This window comes from Lepidothrix coronata, unplaced genomic scaffold (assembly GCF_001604755.1).
Source record: "Lepidothrix coronata isolate B3197 unplaced genomic scaffold, Lepidothrix_coronata-1.0 Scaffold306, whole genome shotgun sequence".
NCBI classification, from domain to species: Eukaryota; Metazoa; Chordata; class Aves; order Passeriformes; family Pipridae; genus Lepidothrix; species Lepidothrix coronata.
In genome coordinates, this window is record NW_016690486.1 from 449,359 (window position 1) to 469,445 (window position 20,087).

A 20,087-nucleotide genomic window follows, 5' to 3' on the forward strand; every position below is an offset into this window, starting at 1 on the left:
CACTAGCTTAATAGAGTTGGCTGTTTAAAACAGACTGAACTGAGATGTAATCTCTGAATACATAGCCCCAAGACATATCACATTCTATTTGACCTAATACTGTGCAAGTGACAGGACCACAGCAGCTATTTCTTCCTCAGTTTTGCTGTATGGTTTTTCTTCATTCCAATCTAAATGCCACCTATTTGATTATTTCCTTTCCAACATCAAGAATTATCTAATAACATCATCAACATAATTAGCAAGGCCAAAAAACAGGAAAAGCTAAAAATAGTAACAAGCTTTATGGCTTCATTTGTGTCTTGAATCTTTATTAAATTTTAAAAAAGTCCACTGATCTCACTTTGGGCTTTGAGTCGACTTGTATTTCCACCACTGAAACAAAAATGCCATTAGATAAAGAAAGGACAAATTAAACTACTTTAATGTATGTCTCTCACACCTTTTAAAAGCAGCATTCCAACTTTCAGTTTGTTACTGAATCACTGTAGACAGGTATATCAACCACTCCCTGAAGAAAAGCATAGTAAAAGGACTAATATTTGATTTTCCAATATTGTTTGTTGGCTAACCAAATATAAAAAATGAAAAATTAGTGAAAATCTTGGATAGATACATTCTTGCCTGGGTATTGCAGTGGAGTTCCCTGGGTTCCACAAGCAAAAAATTACCATGTTTAGTCAGTAATAACAACAGATATACTTCAAAGTGAGACTGTTCCCAAGCTCTTTTCCTGAGATATTCACTAAATATCAAAGGAGTGGAAAGGTGTCAGTCTCAGTAGATGACTGCCCCTACAACAAATTCGTGTGAAGAAACACATAAAGCACCATGAAACTTAGAGATTCTTCCCAACAGCAGAAGGGTACATGACTGTCAAGGAAGCAAATAAGCAAGTCCATCTGGTTAGTGTTACTCCCAAAGGAGATTGATTTCAGCAGGAAACCCCAGGTAGTGAGGCAGTGGAACACTGCAACAGGTAAGAAGGAGCTGTGCTTGGGTGCATGGCTTTGCTTGTCTTCTCCTAGGGTGTCCAACCATTTATCATTGTTGTTGTTGTTTTTATTTTTTCCCCAACAAGAGAAAGGAAGACCCTTTCCATCTAATGAAAGAAAACTTTCCATCCAATGTGTCTTGGCATCATATAGACTTGCTTTTCATGGGGTATCAGGCTTTCAGTGACTATTTTCCAAGTATCACTGCAGGGTTCCCAATACTTGCCAACCATGACATCGCACTATTCAATCACAAATGTCAATGAAATCCTTCATCCTCTGTTGTACTTCAGGCTCTTCTGCTTCCCCAGAGTCCCTTTGAGCTTTGGCATTATCTGGACTTTGGGGAGCAAGTTGCTGTTGTCCTGGAAAAATTCAGGGTAAAACAATAGTAGCATAGGGTCTTGTATGAAGAGAAAACTAAGTTTGGAATAGGAAAGACCATATTTACTCTGGAGAAAATAAGATCATTTGCTTTCAGTCTAACTCATCAATAATTAAGGTGTAAGAGGAACTCTCAGCAATGTCCCTATTTAAGTATGCCTGCATCAGCATTTTTCTCTGTAACTCTACTGACAAGTAGTGATTTAGATGTCAAAAGTCGTAAGCTGGTAACCTGAAATTTAGCATTGGCTGCCAGGCAGTTGTTAGTACTGGCTACAAAGAGTACAGGATCTGAAGAAAATTATTGGTATAAAACAAAAGCAATGACTGAAAATATAATAAATATCTGAAAATATAGAAAACCAAGGAATGAAAAATTCAGCTTTCAAGTAAATAATATCTCATGTTTAATAAGAACAGCACAGACAGAATCATGTTGCTCAACAATGAATATAGGTGGATAGTTCAGCTCTTAATTAGCTGAAACAGCATGCTGATTATTTTTCTAATCATAATTCAATTTGGTATGAAGTACATTTCTTTCAAACACATTTACAGTTTTTCATGACAGCAGATACTTATGTTTTTATTCTTTCAGGGGAGGAGAAACCCACAAAAAAAATAAACCAGAGTTCTATCACTTTAAGAAAATATCTGACCCTTAATATTTCATATTAACTTGAAAAAAGTCTAGTGGCCTTTCGTTTCTTTTTGCTTTATCAGTCTTAGAGGGGATTATGGATTCAGCCCTTCAGCAAGGTAGAAATGTTAGTAGTACTTCTCCTTGCAGCTGTTATTATTCTGGGCTAATGTATAGCTTGAAGACAATCTAGCATGTTAAAATAAATTACTGAACAGCTAAGGTCATAAATTTTTCCATTCTCTAACTCAAAACTGTAGATCTATTTTTCATTTATTTAAAAATTACATTGCATGACAAGACTTCTGTGCAACACAGACAACATATTACTCTTTACTTAATTTTTATGGCCATGTTATAACTTCCTCTAAAAGAGCTTATAAGACAAAATTCACTTCTCTTCCTTTCTAGATGGAACCTTCTCTGTGTATTTTAATGTGCTGAAGAGCAGGAAGTTTCTTGTTATTGCATGTCTATATTTCTGCAGTCTGTTCTCAAAAATTCCATCATTTTGAACTGAGTTGCAGTGTGTTCATGAATTGCAAACCGCTGCAAGAAACGTGTGATCATTTGAGCTGAAGTGGCAGTTTTCACACTGTTGGAGTTGTTACAGCATCTAATTTTAGAGTTACAATGAAACTGTCTGGATCACCCAGAGGGGACACTATTTCAGTGCATTAATGAGGTTATACACATAGAAGTTTATTACGATAAGAGATAGATATCCATTAGATCACTAATGTGATTATAGAGTGTGCTGTAAAAGAAGTACCATTGGGATCTGTAGGGAAGATGATTTTGCAAACATTGAACAAAATGTAAAAGCAAAACATCACTATTAATCTGCTAGCTTTACTCTGCTATTCTTATTAGTAAATATGCACAGGTTTAAATTAAAAAGTAAGAGATTATATTTTGACTTAGGGCAAAATTGCCATTCTCTTACCTAGGGGAAAATATTTTAAAAATATATATATATGTATTTTCAGTTCATTTTAATCTAGTCTAATTGTTGAGAAAGTAAATCCTCATTCTGAAATCCTATGCATGAGACAACATATTCTTATTTCCTCTGGTGTGTTTGTTTGGGTGTTTTTTGGTTTTTTAGGGTAGCTCTGTATAAGAGAATTCTTCAAATATAATTCCAGGTAACATTTAAAATACAATAACAGCAATACATTATACAATACAGGAAATAAACATATATCTCTCCACTCTGATCATGGAACAGTCTGTATCACTAAGAAATGTGAAAGAAAATTCTACAGCCTCCAGGGTTTATCATTCTTCTGCAGTCACTTTCATTATTGGGTGGTAAATACCTTCATGTGCTCTGAAAACGAATTCTGGGTACAGCCTTAGAATCAGGGCAACATAGAAACAGAAAAGACCTAGAAGAGATCATCTCATTCATCCATGTGCACTGAGGCTTCATATTTGCCCTTTTCCCATTTGCACATGATTAGCTGGACTTCCAACAGTAACATACAGAGCACAGTAAGTAGCTGCAAATTTTACTAGTAATATTATGATGAAGAAGCCTACCACCAGAAATCAAGAAACATTCTCTCGCAGCAATCTGATAGGCTGCAGAAAAGACTGGAAGATCTACACCTAGGAACTAAATCTGAGACCTACAGAAAATGAAACTCCTTTTTATAGGTACTGGCAGGTTTCTGAAAGTTTCTGAAAACCCACACTGAGGTGATTTCAAAAGTAAACATTATTTTTTTTTCTGTATAATGGGTACATAAAAAATTAGAAGGTGTTTCATATCTTGTATAATTGCTGCAAGTTTCAGTATAATATTCAAATTACATTTATGTTAAGCAGAGGAACATTACCGAGCAAAGGTAAGTGTAATTAACTTTTAAACACAAAACTGCCAAGCAGAAGACTAAATGCTCAATTTATTTTCCTCTTATTGATCAATTAAGGGCATAATGATCATGGGATTAAATATTGAATTCTCCATATTTGCAGTGTTTTCTGCATGATAGAATTTGTAATTATTTCTTCTTTTGCATTCTTAAAACCCTGAAGTTTCATTTACATGCAATCTAGGTTTCCTACACTTGCTTTGCTATGCCTTTAGTGATAGACTAAATCACAATTACAGAAGGGAAAAATTGATTCTAAGTGTTTGACATTTTCAAGTTTAACTCACATTGATTTTTTGAGAGATTACTGAGAGAGAGAAACATGTAGAACTTGAGGAAAATAAAAAGCCAAGTAAATGGGGCATGGAATAATAACCAACTTGAGGGATATACATATCAATGAGGGAAAACAATTACTCAAGGTGACACAAGAAACCATAAATATGGTAAGATAGGTAGAAATAGCAAACCAGAGAAAATAATTTTAACTCAATATCTTAAAGTAATTATCAGTTCAGCATTTAAGATCTCCATTATCTCCAGAAAATAAAGTTCGCAAAGAAATGAATGCCTCAAAACAGCAATAAAGGGTTATGTAGCCACACAGCCCAATGAATACAGAGAACAACCACTGGCACCTAAAAGAAGTGGCTAAAAGAAATGGTCTTTATTTTTTACCTGTATGTTAAAATCAGCAGATTTAAAATCACCATTTTAAACATACCAAAATCTGTAGAAGTACAGAACAAAGCAAAACCCAGTGATAATTTGCAGCCCTGCTTCTGAAATACAAGGGCAAGTAACAATCTAATCAGTACATGCTAACTGTACAATTAACCTATTCTTTAATTAAAAACCTATAAAAGACTTCCAGGTGGCATAAGCTGAGTAAAACTTGTCTTCTAATTTTCTGTTCTTTAGAGAGTTAATAGAATTTAAATTTATGACTAGTTTCACTTTAAAGGAACATTTGCATCTCTTCATGTCCTACTATTTATCATATATAGTGATTTTTAAAAAATTAATAAAAAATAAATTAAAAGAATTTATAAAGATAAAATATTATATAGTTGAAATTCAGTCACTTTGTTTTAGATCATTCAGTGAACATTTCCAAATAGCCTTTGCCAATAACTGGTTTAAGGAAATCCATCAAAGGAGGACTTAGCAACAAGTATAACGCCAAAAATTAATAGGAATCACACACTTCCCAAAAATAGAAGATAAGAGACAGTGCTAAAGATAGTAAAAGGACCACACTATTGATATCACAAAACACCTGAAAACCTCTATTTAAATGGAAAAAAAGAATCATGTCTGGAAGAGAACACAGTGAATCTGAAATGCCTTTAAGTGAAATAACCTGGAAAGGATACTGTGATATGCCACAGGGAAATTCTCACATTTTAATGGCTTTATATTGAATAAAAGGCTGATGCAGCCTCTAAAAGCCCTGTCCAGCTCAAGAAGCACTCCTTACTACAAATCATTACACACAGTCAATACAGATCTCTGGCACAGTATTATGGAGGTTGAGCTGATGGGATGCATCAGGGCCACAGTGCAGCGCTCTGTGGAGATTTCAATGCAGTGCTGTGACACCTAGTAAACCCTGGAAAGGACTTTGTGTGTCTGTAAACAGACACACTTCAAAGATGTTTACAGATCACTGGGGAGCACTCCCACTCATAAATCCCTCAGGGTCATGTCAAAATAAAAGAAAACCCTTGAGAAAACTCAGAAGGCTGAAACTCAAGAAAATAATATTTCAAGGCATCACTCACTGCAAACTAATTTTGCATTTTCTGGCTTTTGTAATGGTAGCAGTACTATTAGTGTCATATTTTCAATACATCCTTTCCATATGCAGTGATCACTAGTTCATTCTGAAGGGCTAAAATTTGGTTATACATATGTATCCAAACTGAGAATCTACCCCTCATCCCACTTCTATGCTTGGGACAGACAGATTTATTCTGACATCACTGGTAACCTGTAAGTCATTGTGACCTACAGCTTTTTACAAAGTGTTATAGTACTAGGTGGTAGCTTATAAACAATGAAAAACTAACAAACAGAGCTCTAAGATGTTGAATTCTACTGAATAATTCCAACTTCAGAAACGTTCCAAAAGGCTTACAAACACACAAATTCTCACCAGTTGAATAAGCAGGCTAATTAGGTCCGTCAGGGGTTTATTGATAAGCAGAAGGTCTTCGGCAGCCTGTGTGTCCCCTCCTGTGCCAGATTTCTGTGCCTTAATAAGAGAGAAAAAATCAAAAGCGACCTTGGTGATTGTTCTGGTATGAGGAACAAATTAGGTCCATTAGGTGGCGGAAGCGTGAATAGAAGTCTGAAGGAGACTTATGAACTCTTCTAGTTAAATATTCCTGAGCTCCCAATGAGCAGTTACACTCCTTGTGTCTGTGACAATAAGCACAAAGCAAAAGGGGTTCCTGCTGTCATGCCCATTCTGCACAGGCTGAATATACTGATCCACATGACATTTCTTCAGAAAAACGCAATAAACTCTACATGTAAAAGATACATCCAAAGTCATAAATGTTTCATGCATTTGTAATTTCTGTCAACATGACACATCTATTTTAACATTAAAGTTCAAATGGTTTTTTTCCCCTTTATCAGGTACAATTTCACATGCAACTCAAACCAAGAAAATCAAGGTGACTGAAAATTTAGGATTCTCAGCAATATTGCCCAGTTTTGCTCATCTGCCTTACTCTGTATCCTGGAATATTCACAGTATATAACAATAATTTAAATTATTTTTGAAAGAGGAATAATAAAGTCTCCAAGTGGTCAAAGTCTGAGATAAGATCTGTTACCACTTGTAATTCTGACCACTCATCCCCCCTCATCAAGACACACTACCAACCTAGGCAGTCGTATTTATGACCCATCCCTGCCCCAGGGCACCAGAAAGGTCTGCTTGCAAGATCTTTCATTTAAGTTCATTATCTTGAACCAGCTTTGGACTATGACCCTATATGGTCAATCTGCTAGAGGAAAAAGTAAACATTTTGTCTAAAGAAGACATTTTAAAATAATTTTTTATTGTCTTTCATTTATAGCTCAGTCCTAAAAATCACTGTCCAAGTGCAATACCTGAAGATTTTCATTTGGTTAAGTGAACAGAGGAGCAAGTCCCCTAAGGCAGGAGACACTACTGCTCAAGCTCCACTGTTGATACTGATGAGTGGAAAGGATAGTGCCTTTCTTCTGGAAAGAATTTTAAAATAAAAGAGATCCAAGGAGCTGTTTCTCCAGGTGAGAAGTCACATTGGTATGTCCCTCACTGAGATTCACCGCAATGGTCTGGAATGCTGAAGTCCAAGAATGACAACAAATGCAGAGAAGACAAAAAAATGGAGTGTTTATATTAATGAAGAAAGGCAAGTAAGTCACCTTCCCAATGCAGCTGGATAAGGTTATCACCTTTTACACAAAATGCTTAAATAAAAAGGATTCAAGTGGAGGTACTACCATTTGTAAAAGTCAACTTAAGCCTCAAAAATGGATAATACAAGAAAATTTGATTCTCCTTTTCAAGTTCTGTTTTAGAAGGCATCTTACTCAGAAGATCTCTATAAAAAAACAGTCCAAGAGTAATATTCATGATGCATTTAGTGACACGTGGATAGTGGAACACTATGTAGTCAGTAGGTAATGGCCATCATTCAATAGTGCACATGTACTGATACACCTGTAGAACTCTCAGGCCTTCTGACAGGTACTGTCAAGATGAGTAAGCCAAGGCAAGTAACATCATGGTAAAATTTGTTTTTTTAAGGGCACAGGACAGAGCTATGCTTCAAAACTCAGTTTTCCAGCTGCTTCTTGTAATTTATTAGCATTCCAGAGCAAAGCAGATTACTTTGACAAGAGTTAGACAAAACTGGAGCTGGAGTTTTAGTGCATCAATTAACTGAATATTCAAGTAAAGCGAGAATAGAATTTGGCTTTGAATGAATAGATTTAATTTTGTATCCAAATAAAAACCTTCAGTTTGACTAATACTACCAAACCATGTGCAAGATCCTCTTTCCTCACGTGTCCTCCAGAATAACTGGCCTCACCACTGTTATATGGAACCTAAGTACAGAATTTAGCTCTCTACGGAGGAGTGATGCTAAAAATATGACAATCGGGAATTAGCCTACAAAATTTGATTTACAAAGTGATTCTTAGATGAGAAAACCATTACAGAGGACTCAAAAAAGACCAAGTATTGTACCATCACATTTAAATTTTCTTCCAAAAATTAAAGAAAAACAAAACAAAAACCTCCCAGTGAAATATCTGGTTGATAACATGGCTGATCATGTAAATCAGCGTAGAAAAAAAGAAAAAAGCTCAAATTTCAACATCAACTTCTTACATTAAGCCTTCTTTAGAAAAAAAGAGAAATGAAAACAAAGCACAAAAGCAAGCAAACAAAAAACTTGACTAAAGAAAAATTCAGCAGATCATTTAAAAACAAAGCAATATTTCTTAGCTTAACATCATATCTAAAAAAAGATGAATGCTTCTTCTTGATATGTTACTAAGAGAGTTACGTGAAATTTCTTTGAATTGTATCTTCCTTTTTAAGGACGAGGATGGCTTTCTTGGAGGAGGAAGTCCTACCAATACCATGACTTGCACTGATTCAAACAGAAACTTGGAAGACAAATTGATTTTCCACCATACTAAAAATTCAATAAAATCAGAATAGTGGGAATCTCATTATTAGGATAACAGGAAGTTATCTAAAAAATTGTTTAAGATGGTAATGGCCCCAGGAAATAAATCACATACCTGCAAAGTCTGGCGCACAATGTTTGCTGTATACATAAGCACGCACTGCAAAATGTCAAGCAAGGACAGAAGCAGTGCATTTACTGTCTTGGTGCTGCTTTTATCATCTGCCTCCAAGTACAGAACCACAGCTTCTGTTAGGAGATTACAGATGTGATGAGCCAGTCCTACAGAGAAAGTGAGATAAAACAAAAAAGGTTATCAGAAAAAGAACAATGTGGAAGGTGACCTAGATAAAAATAATAGATTAGGATAAAAAGAAATTTTACATACATTATGAATATTTATTCAATTTCCTCTTTTTCTCCATAATTATCTCCTTTTCTATTCTGTTTGGACCAGTTCATAAAGAGAGTTAAATCTCTTTATGAGATTTGATACAATCAAATTTGCTAACTGCATAAAAAATTATGTAACATTCATTAAATTAAAACATACTTTGAACGCTAAACTTTTCTGTAGCATGCTGGTACACAAGATTCCTTCACAATACCTTCACAACTCACAAGAATTTAGCCATTTCTCCAGTCTGTTACAAAGTGCCACTTCAAGGTGGCACAAAGTTTCTTAACTGGTCTGCCAATTAGAACCTTCCCCATATGTTTTAATTGTAGAATTGAACAGTGCTTAACATAAAATACATTCAGAAGAGCATTATAAACGAAATACTGAATACTACACTTAAAATGTTTTTAAGATTTGCTTAAATTATGCAAGTAAAAACTTTGCTGAAAATATCTTCTTGTTTTGAAGGGTTTTTTTTACGCTCCTTTAGAATTCAACATCAGCTCCTGTAGCTTGCCTGACCACAAATCAATTGACATAGCAGAAAAAATATAATCTGTTTCAAGGCAACACCAATTCAGTTCAGAATCTTTCTTATTTTCAAATACAAAGTGACTGAGTTTATTATATTTGATTTTAATCTTTTTCTTTCAGAGTTTCATACAGGATGAAAGATACTTTGTTTCTTAACATAGTACGTTTGTAAACCATCTTTTACACTGGCAATTAGCCATGCAGTCACTTGGGTAACACTGTAGTATATCAGTACATCATCTTCCAGTCCCCATGATTGTCAGAAATTACTGAAGTATTTCACTGATTTCAATGAATTAAAAAGATCTATTTTATAAGTTCTCCTTTAAAAAAATCATTGCATATACTTTTACGAACACCAGTACACGATTAAAATGAGACATTACAGAATACACTATGTGCTTACACTATTCAGCTTTTAGGAGCAGTCAAAGTTGTGGGGTATTGAACTATTCAGGCTTTGAAAGATGTTCCATCCATTAACTAAACTTCCCATGAAATATTTTTCTCCCCTATTCCTCACCCTTAATACTTTCTTCAGGAAATTAAATACAAAACCTTTCATTTAGAATACAGTTATGGTTCTAGATCATTAAGACTTGCACTCTGCTTCTATCTCACATCTTTTTTATTTTTATGATTACTAGCATTATTCTTTTCACAAGCGTTTGATTGATGGATGTCAGCTCAAGCTAAGCTCTGAATTTCCCAGAGTTTTGTCTGAATAAATCAAGCTCTCAAAATTAAATCACTTTAATCTCACACATTTAATTTCCTTTTCCATTTTCAGAGTGCAATTTCTGCTGCAGTTCTGAACACTTCATACAAAAATGAAATAGCACACAGAGACACATTTAAGTGATGCCACCAATACCCACCAAGAAGAAAAAAACAGACATAATTGTAATTGTATGTCTACCTAATACAAAATATATAGTTATTCTATGACTATTTTCAACAGGCTAAATCAGAATAAACCTAAGAAAACAGTCCAGCAAGACTTTGTCCCTATCAAAGAGATGTCTGAAAAATTTCCTGCAGGGCTATGACCCAGTCCACATTGTTTCTCCCTGTATAAGGCCACAAAACCAGCAGCCACATCAAATGAATGAGTCACCCCATTCTTTCCAGATGGCTTACTTATAACCCTTAAGACGGTGACTTGGAGACGAACACTGAGAAGGCCACTTTCAAACATAGGCATTGCATTGTATGGGTCATCATTAAGAATTTTTTAGGCAGTAGTACTCTCTGCATTTACAGCACTAAGTAGGGAGCGACTAGTAGTGAACAAAACACCAGGATCCATGACTGTGATCTGCAATCTTTTCCCTTTCAGCTTTGAACAAGACTTGCTTATTTTCTTAACTGTACCAGACTGAGTCTCAGAACTGCCTCATTTCTGCTGTTTGGTGAACAGGGAGGTGAACCAAACACTCAACCTTCTCCCTATCCATTGAGACATGAATAATATAATTACCTAGATTTTATTCTCTTGAAGTATTTACATCCTAAGGGTATGCATATTAGCAACCCTGCCTCCAAACACCTGAGATATTCATGTTTACTTAGTTAACTAAAACATCAGAACTAATGAATTATATTTAAGCAGATACAAGCTCACACAGAAGTATACATATAAAGACATGCATAATAAATTTAGAAAGTTGTGAGGGAAAAAATTTCCTGGACCTAAAATACCTTTGGAAAATTTAGCACATCAATACTTTATAATAAAGACATCTAAAATAAAACACTGGTGCAAAATGTTTCTTAATGCACTTCATGATTCATACAGAAACCTGATAAACACTTGGTTCCACAGATAAAGGCCACAGACTGACCACTTGGCCAAGTAAACAAAGTTCCAGGCATGGTATTTAAAATACTTCATTGCATTACAACAAAATGAAAATTGGAGGCCACAGTTGTAAATATATTCCTTGCTTACACCACAAGACAAAATACACACTCTTTGTCCTCAGAAGAGAAAGTTGGGAAGCTGTGACCATGACAAAAATCAATAGAAGTTTAACAGCCTTGACTACTGGCACTGTAACCAGTTTACTCAAAAAGGCAGCTATAAAGATCAAGTCTGACATGTTTCAGCATTCCAAAAATTGAATCCCAGAACAGCTAGTCTGCAAAAAAAGCATTCAATTCTAAAAAAAAGGGAATTGTATTCATAATTCTGTAATACAGAAATCACATATGGATCCCTAAGTTTCAGAAGATACTTTGGAAGTTTTCTCCCAAATTCTACAACAGATTCAAAAACCACAATTTAATTTCCAATAAAGCCTAAATCAATACTTATCTTTCAAAATTTTAGACACTACATTTCAGAGTCATATTTAACAGACATAGGTTTCTTATGCAGAATTCTCAACTCTTCATTAGAAAGTAAAATAGGCTCTGATTCAAAGGCACACACTCCATGCACTCCTGAACATTGCAAGTGATGGATCTGAATATAAATTCTGTATCACAGAAGAGACGTAAACCAAATTCAATCGAGGAAGATTATTCTACTGGGACAACCTACATATATTTAAGTATTCTGGTACTTCCAAGTATGTTGGCAATAGTTCACCTTCTCAAGAGAAAGGTGTTAGTGAGTTTACACAAGTCAAAGTAATGCACCGTAATTTCTTTCAGCTAGGCATTTCTTATTAAGGTAAGTAAGTAAAAACTTATCATTTAACCTATTACAGAGTTTTTTGGTTACTCTATTAATCTGCAAATTTCTGCAAACAAAATATATCACACTGTACTGTTCGTAGCTTTAGTTACAGTCTAAATTTATTACAATACTTCATAGTGCTCTAGTCACACCTCATATTTATTTGTACAAGAAGGACCTTCAAAATATCAAGCCTCGGTGCAGTTCTCTACTATTCAAATTTTGCTGAAAAATAAGGCAAAAGTTGCATTCTGTATTAGAATTATTGTGGTTATAAATTAACATAATTTCAATTAAACAGAGAACCTTTTCTAACTGCAGTTCAATATTCATAACATGTATTAAAATGATTGTATACAAAATTCCTAGCCATGGATTTATAGCACTTGACAAACCCAGTGTTCACAGAAGAGTATTTCTCCTGCCCAGAGACCCCTGCAATGAACTGAACACGTCGCTAATAGTGTTTTGTGAATGTGGACTGTGATGACTATGCCTCTGTTTTATAAATCTTTTCAAAAGATAAAAGGAGTCTTTTGGCCCATGATACAGCTAATCGGACTGAATGTGCCATGATATCTTCTGGAATGAAAGCTGAGAAGAGAGATTTTATTCTCACCTATTAGTAAGATGGATAAAGGAAAAAAAGTCTTCACTTCCCAATCATACGAAACATCAAAGGACAGCCTAGGAAGCAATCTTCTAGGCAATCCTTTCATGCCTACCAGCAATTAGAGCATTCAACAAACCTGTCTGCTTCCAGCTGAAGAAAATGTTAGAACAGGTGCACTTCCTCCGAACAATGCCACCGCACAGCCAAGCAGCCAGCAGCAAACCCCCCCAGCCTGGCAAAAAGGTTTCTCTCTGTTCGTCTCCACACATTTCTCTCTGGAGAGCCATTTTCCCCATTTGTATCACACCTACGCAACTGAATCCCCAGGGATATTACCAAATACATATTCACTAGACTTTTCTTCCTTCTTTTACTTACAGAGTGGACCTGCGATATTAACAGATTAAATAGAAACCATATTTTATAATCTTTTACATTTTAATGCTAAAACTCAAAAATATTGCTAAAAAGGAACACAGGACTGTATCATGATAGATTCTAGCACACAGGAATGAGTTCCTCAGTACCTGAGCACTTAAGATAATCCATGATGTCATAAACATTCTTCATAAAACCTTATTTACCTACATAAACCTGGGATTCAATTTGCATTCTTTGCATCACAGCACTACTACTCAAATTTTCCTGTTTTGAACAACTGAACTAGACAACAAAACTTTAGGGTAATAGCATTTTTAAAGGAGGCGCGTTGCCTTTAATTTTTGTTTATTACTTGTTACTGGTTTTGTTTTAGGTACTATTTGTCTTAGTATTATAATATTGAGGTAAGACTAAACTAGAATAGCAAATTAGATTGTCAACGATTTCAAAATTTGGTGAGTTACAAATGTTAGATCAAGTGGAAAGACAATGATACAGCTGTTGAGCAGATCAATTGCATGACTGCTACCCTGAAAATGATTTTCTATTCTGATCTTAAAAATGAAAAGCGACTAAAGAAGAAAATTTTGCACATGCTGAATAGTCTATTCCTACTACTGGTAGAGTGACTAGACATTTTATGACTAAAGAATAGGTTTGAGGGATAAAAATCTCATTTGAATTTGTCATACTGAAGTGGTCAAGGCTCTCCAGAACTTCCCTCTGTGGGAAGAGTCTGTGGTTCAGCTTTTCCTACACACATGGAAGGTAGGGCACTCACCAACAGTGCCCAAGCAGGGAGTCCTGTCCTCACACACAGCAAAATGGGTGTGGTAAGGATGATGACAACCAGGGAAGAAAAGCCGGTTATAACCTTTAGTCCAGATAGGTTGGAAATGGACTGACTGCAAAGTGTGGATGCCTGAGAGGAATACTGACCTGACATTCTCAGTGGCAATATGTTTCTGCTTTGAGTCAAAGCACGACATTGGTCTATTTTGCTTTTTCCAGGACTGGCAGCATTTAGCTGTTATTGTTAGAAGTCAATTTAGAGGTGCCACCTTTCACTTGTGAAAAAAGGGTACAGAACTGGAGACTCCCCAGGGAACCATATCAAACTCTTCTCAACCAAAGAGAATCCTGCCAACAGAGAAATCTACTTTTTCTATAATTTAATGTATGGAACAAACACATAGGTTATTAAGACGAGCAGGTGTATAGATCAGCCAACTAAAAGATAGAAAACCAAGTGAATTCTCTCATAAGAAAAAGTATCTGAATGTAATAAAGGATAGTAAAAACGCAACTTGAACTATTTAGAAAAAATAAAATCACGTAGTGCTGCATATGCTTGACTGGTCAATACAAAAATAATGAAATATAACAAATTATACCAACTAGGCTAGACTGTGGTTGTTCTCCATGAAAAAATGTGGTTAGAATAACGTACACAGAGGAGGAGTATTTCTGAAAGTATAATCACTGATCCCTTGAGAGTTTCTGATTTGCTGCTTCTTTTGAAAATGAAAAAAATTAATGAAAAAAGAAAAAATGAAAAATAAAAAAGGGAGCTTCTCATCTAAGGATCTTGTTAAGATTTCTGTGACAAAATTTCATCTGAATTCAGGTTTTGTGTCAGATTGACTCAACCATTCTATAATTAATTCAGAAAAGATATCCAAGCTGTTTGAAACTTAGTTCACAGCACATACGGGTACATAGCATCAAAGTTTTGAAGGCAGGGAATTTTGTTCTAGACAAGATTTACCAAGATAGTCCTCATTCCTAGGAGTACAACCCATTGAACATGAACATGAACTTGTTCAACAGGGATGGAATGAAAGATCAGAAGGTAATTTCCCTTGGAAGATAGTTTTAAGAACATTCAAATTCTTTCTACTTATATCAGAACTAATAAAAATTTTTTCCAAAATTTATGTGAGTGAAAACTACATAACTAAGGACTGTAATAACATTCAAGGGATCTATTCAAAGTGTTGATAAGACATTAATAGTGTCTCGTGTGAGCAGTCAGTTTTGATTTGTTTGGATAACAAGCTGTTGGGTACCACAGTCTCTAAAAATACTATCTGCTTCTTACAGTCTCTAAGTAGATGAATATAATTGGACATTTGCTACAAAAAGACAAGTGAAAAATATAACAGAAAGGTAGGATCCACTGAAGATGCAAACTTTAAATGCTTGTATCGGGTGGCTTGTGAGACTAGACATAAAGGAAACTTTTTTTTTTAAGTATTCTCTCTTCAGAGAAGGATTTTAGCACCCAGCAGTCATAAGATTTGCTGCCAGTTCTGTCATTCATATATGTTATGTACATCTCAAATAGGCTGGTTTTTTGGTAATCGGGGCCCATAAGCCTCTTGATGCCTGTAAAACCTAGTGCTGCCATCCCAAGAGGTAGCTGACAGTACAGTGGAGTACAAGGCTGAGGCTGCCTGACAGCCAATCATTTTGCAAATCGCTCTGTTGACAGCAAACACTAGTTCTTCCCAGGGGTTTGCTCGTGATCAATTGTTCAAGGGTACTACCCCTACAGTAGTGCGAGTGTGCATGAGACAGAGAGGATGCGAATATTCCCCAGTTTCCCCAAAAAAGTCATGCTAGGCTGCTTTAAACTGTTCAAATAGGTAGGCTGCACTAACCCTACTTGAAGCAGATTCACATACTTGAATGACCCTTCTAGCTGGAAGACTTGGGGAGGGATAGATAAAGATGGAAATAATATAGTGACTTCCCAGGGTATACATTTAAAATATTTCTGTCACCAACTGTGCATATATTAAACACCTAACTCATTCTTTTCATGTGGATTTAAGCATTTTTCTTCATACAGGTTTTTAATATGTCAGTTGTGCAGTACTTGCAAGCACAACATTCCATCACCAAAAAAAAGGAAAAAAAAATTAAATAAACCAAAACTCTAATATGACAAAACCATATTGTCTGGATTGACTATTACAGCTGTTATTAAGCAAACTCTATAGCAACTTTTCAGTTAGATATGTTTACCCACATGTCAGAGATACATTAGAGCTTGTAGTTTGTTTTATAAAGCTCTGTAATTCTACAGCATGCTATACTTCTAAGTCAGATCCCAATACACCCTATTTTATCCCTTACAAAGTGTCAAGTAAAATAAAATCCCTTGGTTTTGTCAGACAGAGGGAGATGATGCTTAGGATGTTTTCCAAACAGCAGGTTTTAATTTTCTCTATGAGGAACAGGAATATCTAACAGGACACTACTCTTTGAGAAGACAACAGTCTTTAAAACCTTCTTTAAAGCCAGTCTGAGATATTGGCAATTGCTGCTTCACAGTTACATGGGAGAATGTCAAGTTGTGGGTTAATGTACAGTGTATGTACATTACATACATAATGTATGTACATACATACATAAAGACTGCATGGGGTCCTCAAATTAATGCCAAAAATTAGACAAAGTTCTTCACTAGATTAAAATCTGTTATATTTAGGAATTCTTTGCATTCAGTAAGATTCAGAGTCAGTAAAGATTCAATAAAGAATTTTGATTTACTGCTCTGAAAGATCAAGTCTGCAACAATCACCATGTGATAAAATACAGAGGAATTTATATCCTGGGTTTAATTTAGAACTAGAAACTCTTCTAAAGAGATTATTATTTTAATAATAGACTTCCTGTCACACAAGATTAAATCCTGTTTATCTACTTCAAATATCTTGACGTGCTTCTGCTTTGACATCAACTTTCCCTTCTACCAAAATCCTTGAGAGACCACATTCAATCTTTGAGAGCTGCCTTTTTGACAAAACCTGTACAAAGCAGATATGAACAGCCTCAGAATGCAGATACAACCCTAAACTGTTGTCACAAACTGACAGCATTCAACAGCTTTGAATGACATTACCAGGACTAATTGCTCTAGCTAGGCCTTCAAGAGGCCCTGGACTGGGAGTGATAAGAACCAATGAACTTGGCTTCAGAAAATTCTCTTAAGTTTTCAGATTTAAATTGCAGAAATAAACCACAGTTGAATACTGTTCCCACATATATTCAGCAAATGATAAGGGTAAAAGCTCTATACATTTCCCTACTGAAAAGTCACACATGTAAGAAAAGATATTAAATATTTATTCCTATTCCTATCGGTCTATTTACATCAGTCTGCCATAGGATGAAAACTTAGTACAAATACTTGGATTTTCAAGTGATACTCTTCTACTATTGTTACAACTACACCAAAGACCAAAAGCAAAGGCTAGAGTATCCACTAAGTGGAATTTGCTGCTGGTTATTACAATAAAATTGAATCTATACCACAATTTCCTGTAACATCCTGTGTTATTCATCAATTAAGTTTACAACAGAAATGAAAGCTGACAACCAGTAATTGCAACTGTCTGAAGTGGCTTTGGTGTATGTGCACTTACATGATCAAAGGGCTTAGACAGAGGTCAGGATACTACATGATAGTAAATCAGGTTTTGTAGCTATGACCAGATATATTTTGTAGACTGTTAGGTCAACTATTTTCTAAGTAAGTGTTGGGATAACTTTGACCAGCAGACTCTCTAATTTGCTATCATTTGACCATACAAATAATGCCACACCCAATTAAATCTCTAAAATCCAACTTTTCACCTCAGATGATGCTATCCTTCTTAATAACTGGCTCAGGCATATGTCTTGTTTTATTTGCATGTATACTTGTTCTATTCTGACCTATCCATGATTTTCAATCCTATCACTGGGATCTTTGAGCTGAAACCCATCACACTGTGATCATGCTGTCACTGGCTATATGCTGGCTATACCAGAAGTGCCTTACCTAATATTTGTCATTAGTACAACCTAGACCAACAGAGTCTTCATTTTCTGTCAGTACAGCTACCTGATCCCAACTATCTTGACTTCAACAGCTCAGCTTACTTAATCAAGAAGGAGTCCTAGCTCTGAAAGAATAGCAAACCTGTGTGTGTCTGAATTCTGTGCTCCTTACCTTGTCTTCCCTATCTCAATAGGACCCACACAGTAGGAACATGGGTCTAATGACACTGGGTTTTGGACAACTTGTACATTTTCTATGCTGGGAGTTGTGAAGTCTGTGTGAGTATGCCAACAGACTGGCTCAGACTCTTGGTGAAACTTCTGTATAAGCACCGGAAGGAGATCACATGGAACGGTTTGGCCTACTAGGCGATCTTGGCCCAAACCACCCAGTTTTGAAACAAAAACAGGGAACTATACCACCCTCCCAACAACAAACTGCAGTTAATCCTGTGGTTGATCCGATGCTTTAACTGAGAATCAGAATTCTGCTTTGCTCAACTGCAACAACTTCTTCAGAGTGAAACAGAAGTTAAGAACATTGATACAATTACAGTGATAGAGATGGCCGCCACATAACAGAAAACGGTGATTTAGAGAGATAGGATACTTTTAAGTGTATGCCTTGTGAAGATGTGCAACAGAACAGCAAAAGAAACTTAGCATGTAAGCAATCATTTCGTACTGGTTTTGGCTGGGATAGAGTTAAATTTCTTCACAGTAGCTTGCAAGGGTCTTTGGTTTGGTTTTGTGCTGAACACAGTGTTGATAACACAGGGATGTTTTGGTCATTGCTGAGCAGGGCTTACACAGAGTCAAGGGCTTTTCTACTCCCCATCACACCCCACTAACAAACAGAACGGGAGTGCACAAGAAGTTGGGAAGGGACACAGCTGGAACAACTAACCAAAGGGATATTCCATACGATATTGTTGTCATGCTCAGTGATAAAACTGGAGGGGAGATTGGCAGGGCAGACACTGCTCCTGGACTGTCTGGGCATTGGTTAGATAGTATTGAGCAATTGTTTCCATTTGCATCACTTGTTCTTCTTGAGTTTTGTTTTCCTCTGTCTCTGGTTTGCTTGGTTGGTTGTTTTCTTTCTCTCTTTTCCTAACAATTTTTAAAATTATTCTTATTCTACCTTTTCAACTATTAAACTGTTTTTATGTCAACCCATAAATTCCTTTCTCATTTTTACCCTTAAAATTCTCTCCCCACAGCACTGGGTGGGGGGGATTAAGTGAATGGCTGTGTGGTGCCTAGTTGCCAACCATGGTTAAACCATGACAGTACCATTTCCTTTTTCTCCACCATGCCTGCTCTGCTGGGTATAAGTGTTTATTAGGTATTAATGTACATACAGGGCCAAAGTAGGTTTACCAACTTGCTCTAACACAAGGAGCCTCCATCATCCTATCCCAGGGTGTGCTTCATGTGTCACTTCTTATGTGCCTTGGGCACTACCGCTACGCACCTACATTTCTCTTTCAGCCTGCTTATGCCCAGACCACTGATTCGAGAAAGCAAGTTCAGGCAAGGAAATCCAGTTCAATCTTTTTGTGTGACAAGATAATGTGGGTGGGGGGACAAGGTAGTTTACAATAAAGGACTCATGTTTCTTTGTTCCTCCCCCATGTTATCTCAAGTGAAGAGACAAACATCAAGGATGATAGAATTTAACAGTACCTTGAAACAATTAAGTAATATCCCCAGCATTTTCTAAGACAATATACTCTGCAACAGATTCAACACAGGTCACTGCTTCCATCTAGGATTCAGGATTGTAATAGATATCCTACAGATTGGTGGTATCAGGGCATATTTGATGGGGCTTCCCTCTGTTTATGCGAGAAACACTTCTGGTTCAGAGAGACTGTTAGCATGTCAAACAGCTTTAGGGATGCCTGATGAGTTCAGTACAGGAATGCACTTTTCCAGATGGAACCAATATGCAGTTCCTACCAGCAAATAGCTGAGATCTGCTCAGAACTTTCATTCTCCTCTGTTTGAACTAGCTCGTCCTTTGCCTTTGTTTATCAAC

General features: G+C 36.0%; 1 protein-coding gene across 9 annotated transcripts in view; it reads right to left on the reverse strand.

The window, feature by feature from the left end:
- ULK4 (unc-51 like kinase 4) overlaps window positions 1-20,087 on the reverse strand; it is a 236,108-nt gene that overhangs the window by 57,338 nt on the left and 158,683 nt on the right. For all 9 annotated transcript variants that reach the window (XR_001878447.1, XR_001878446.1, XM_017837568.1 and 6 more), the window contains exons 33-34: window positions 8,718-8,884; window positions 6,058-6,156 (exon numbers count right to left, since the gene is read on the reverse strand). Coding sequence is in view for 7 of the 9 variants with exons in the window: in XM_017837568.1 (XP_017693057.1) it covers window positions 6,058-6,156; window positions 8,718-8,884 (266 nt within the window). In the remaining 2 variants the exon portion in view is untranslated. The remainder of the gene's footprint in view (window positions 1-6,057; window positions 6,157-8,717; window positions 8,885-20,087) is intronic.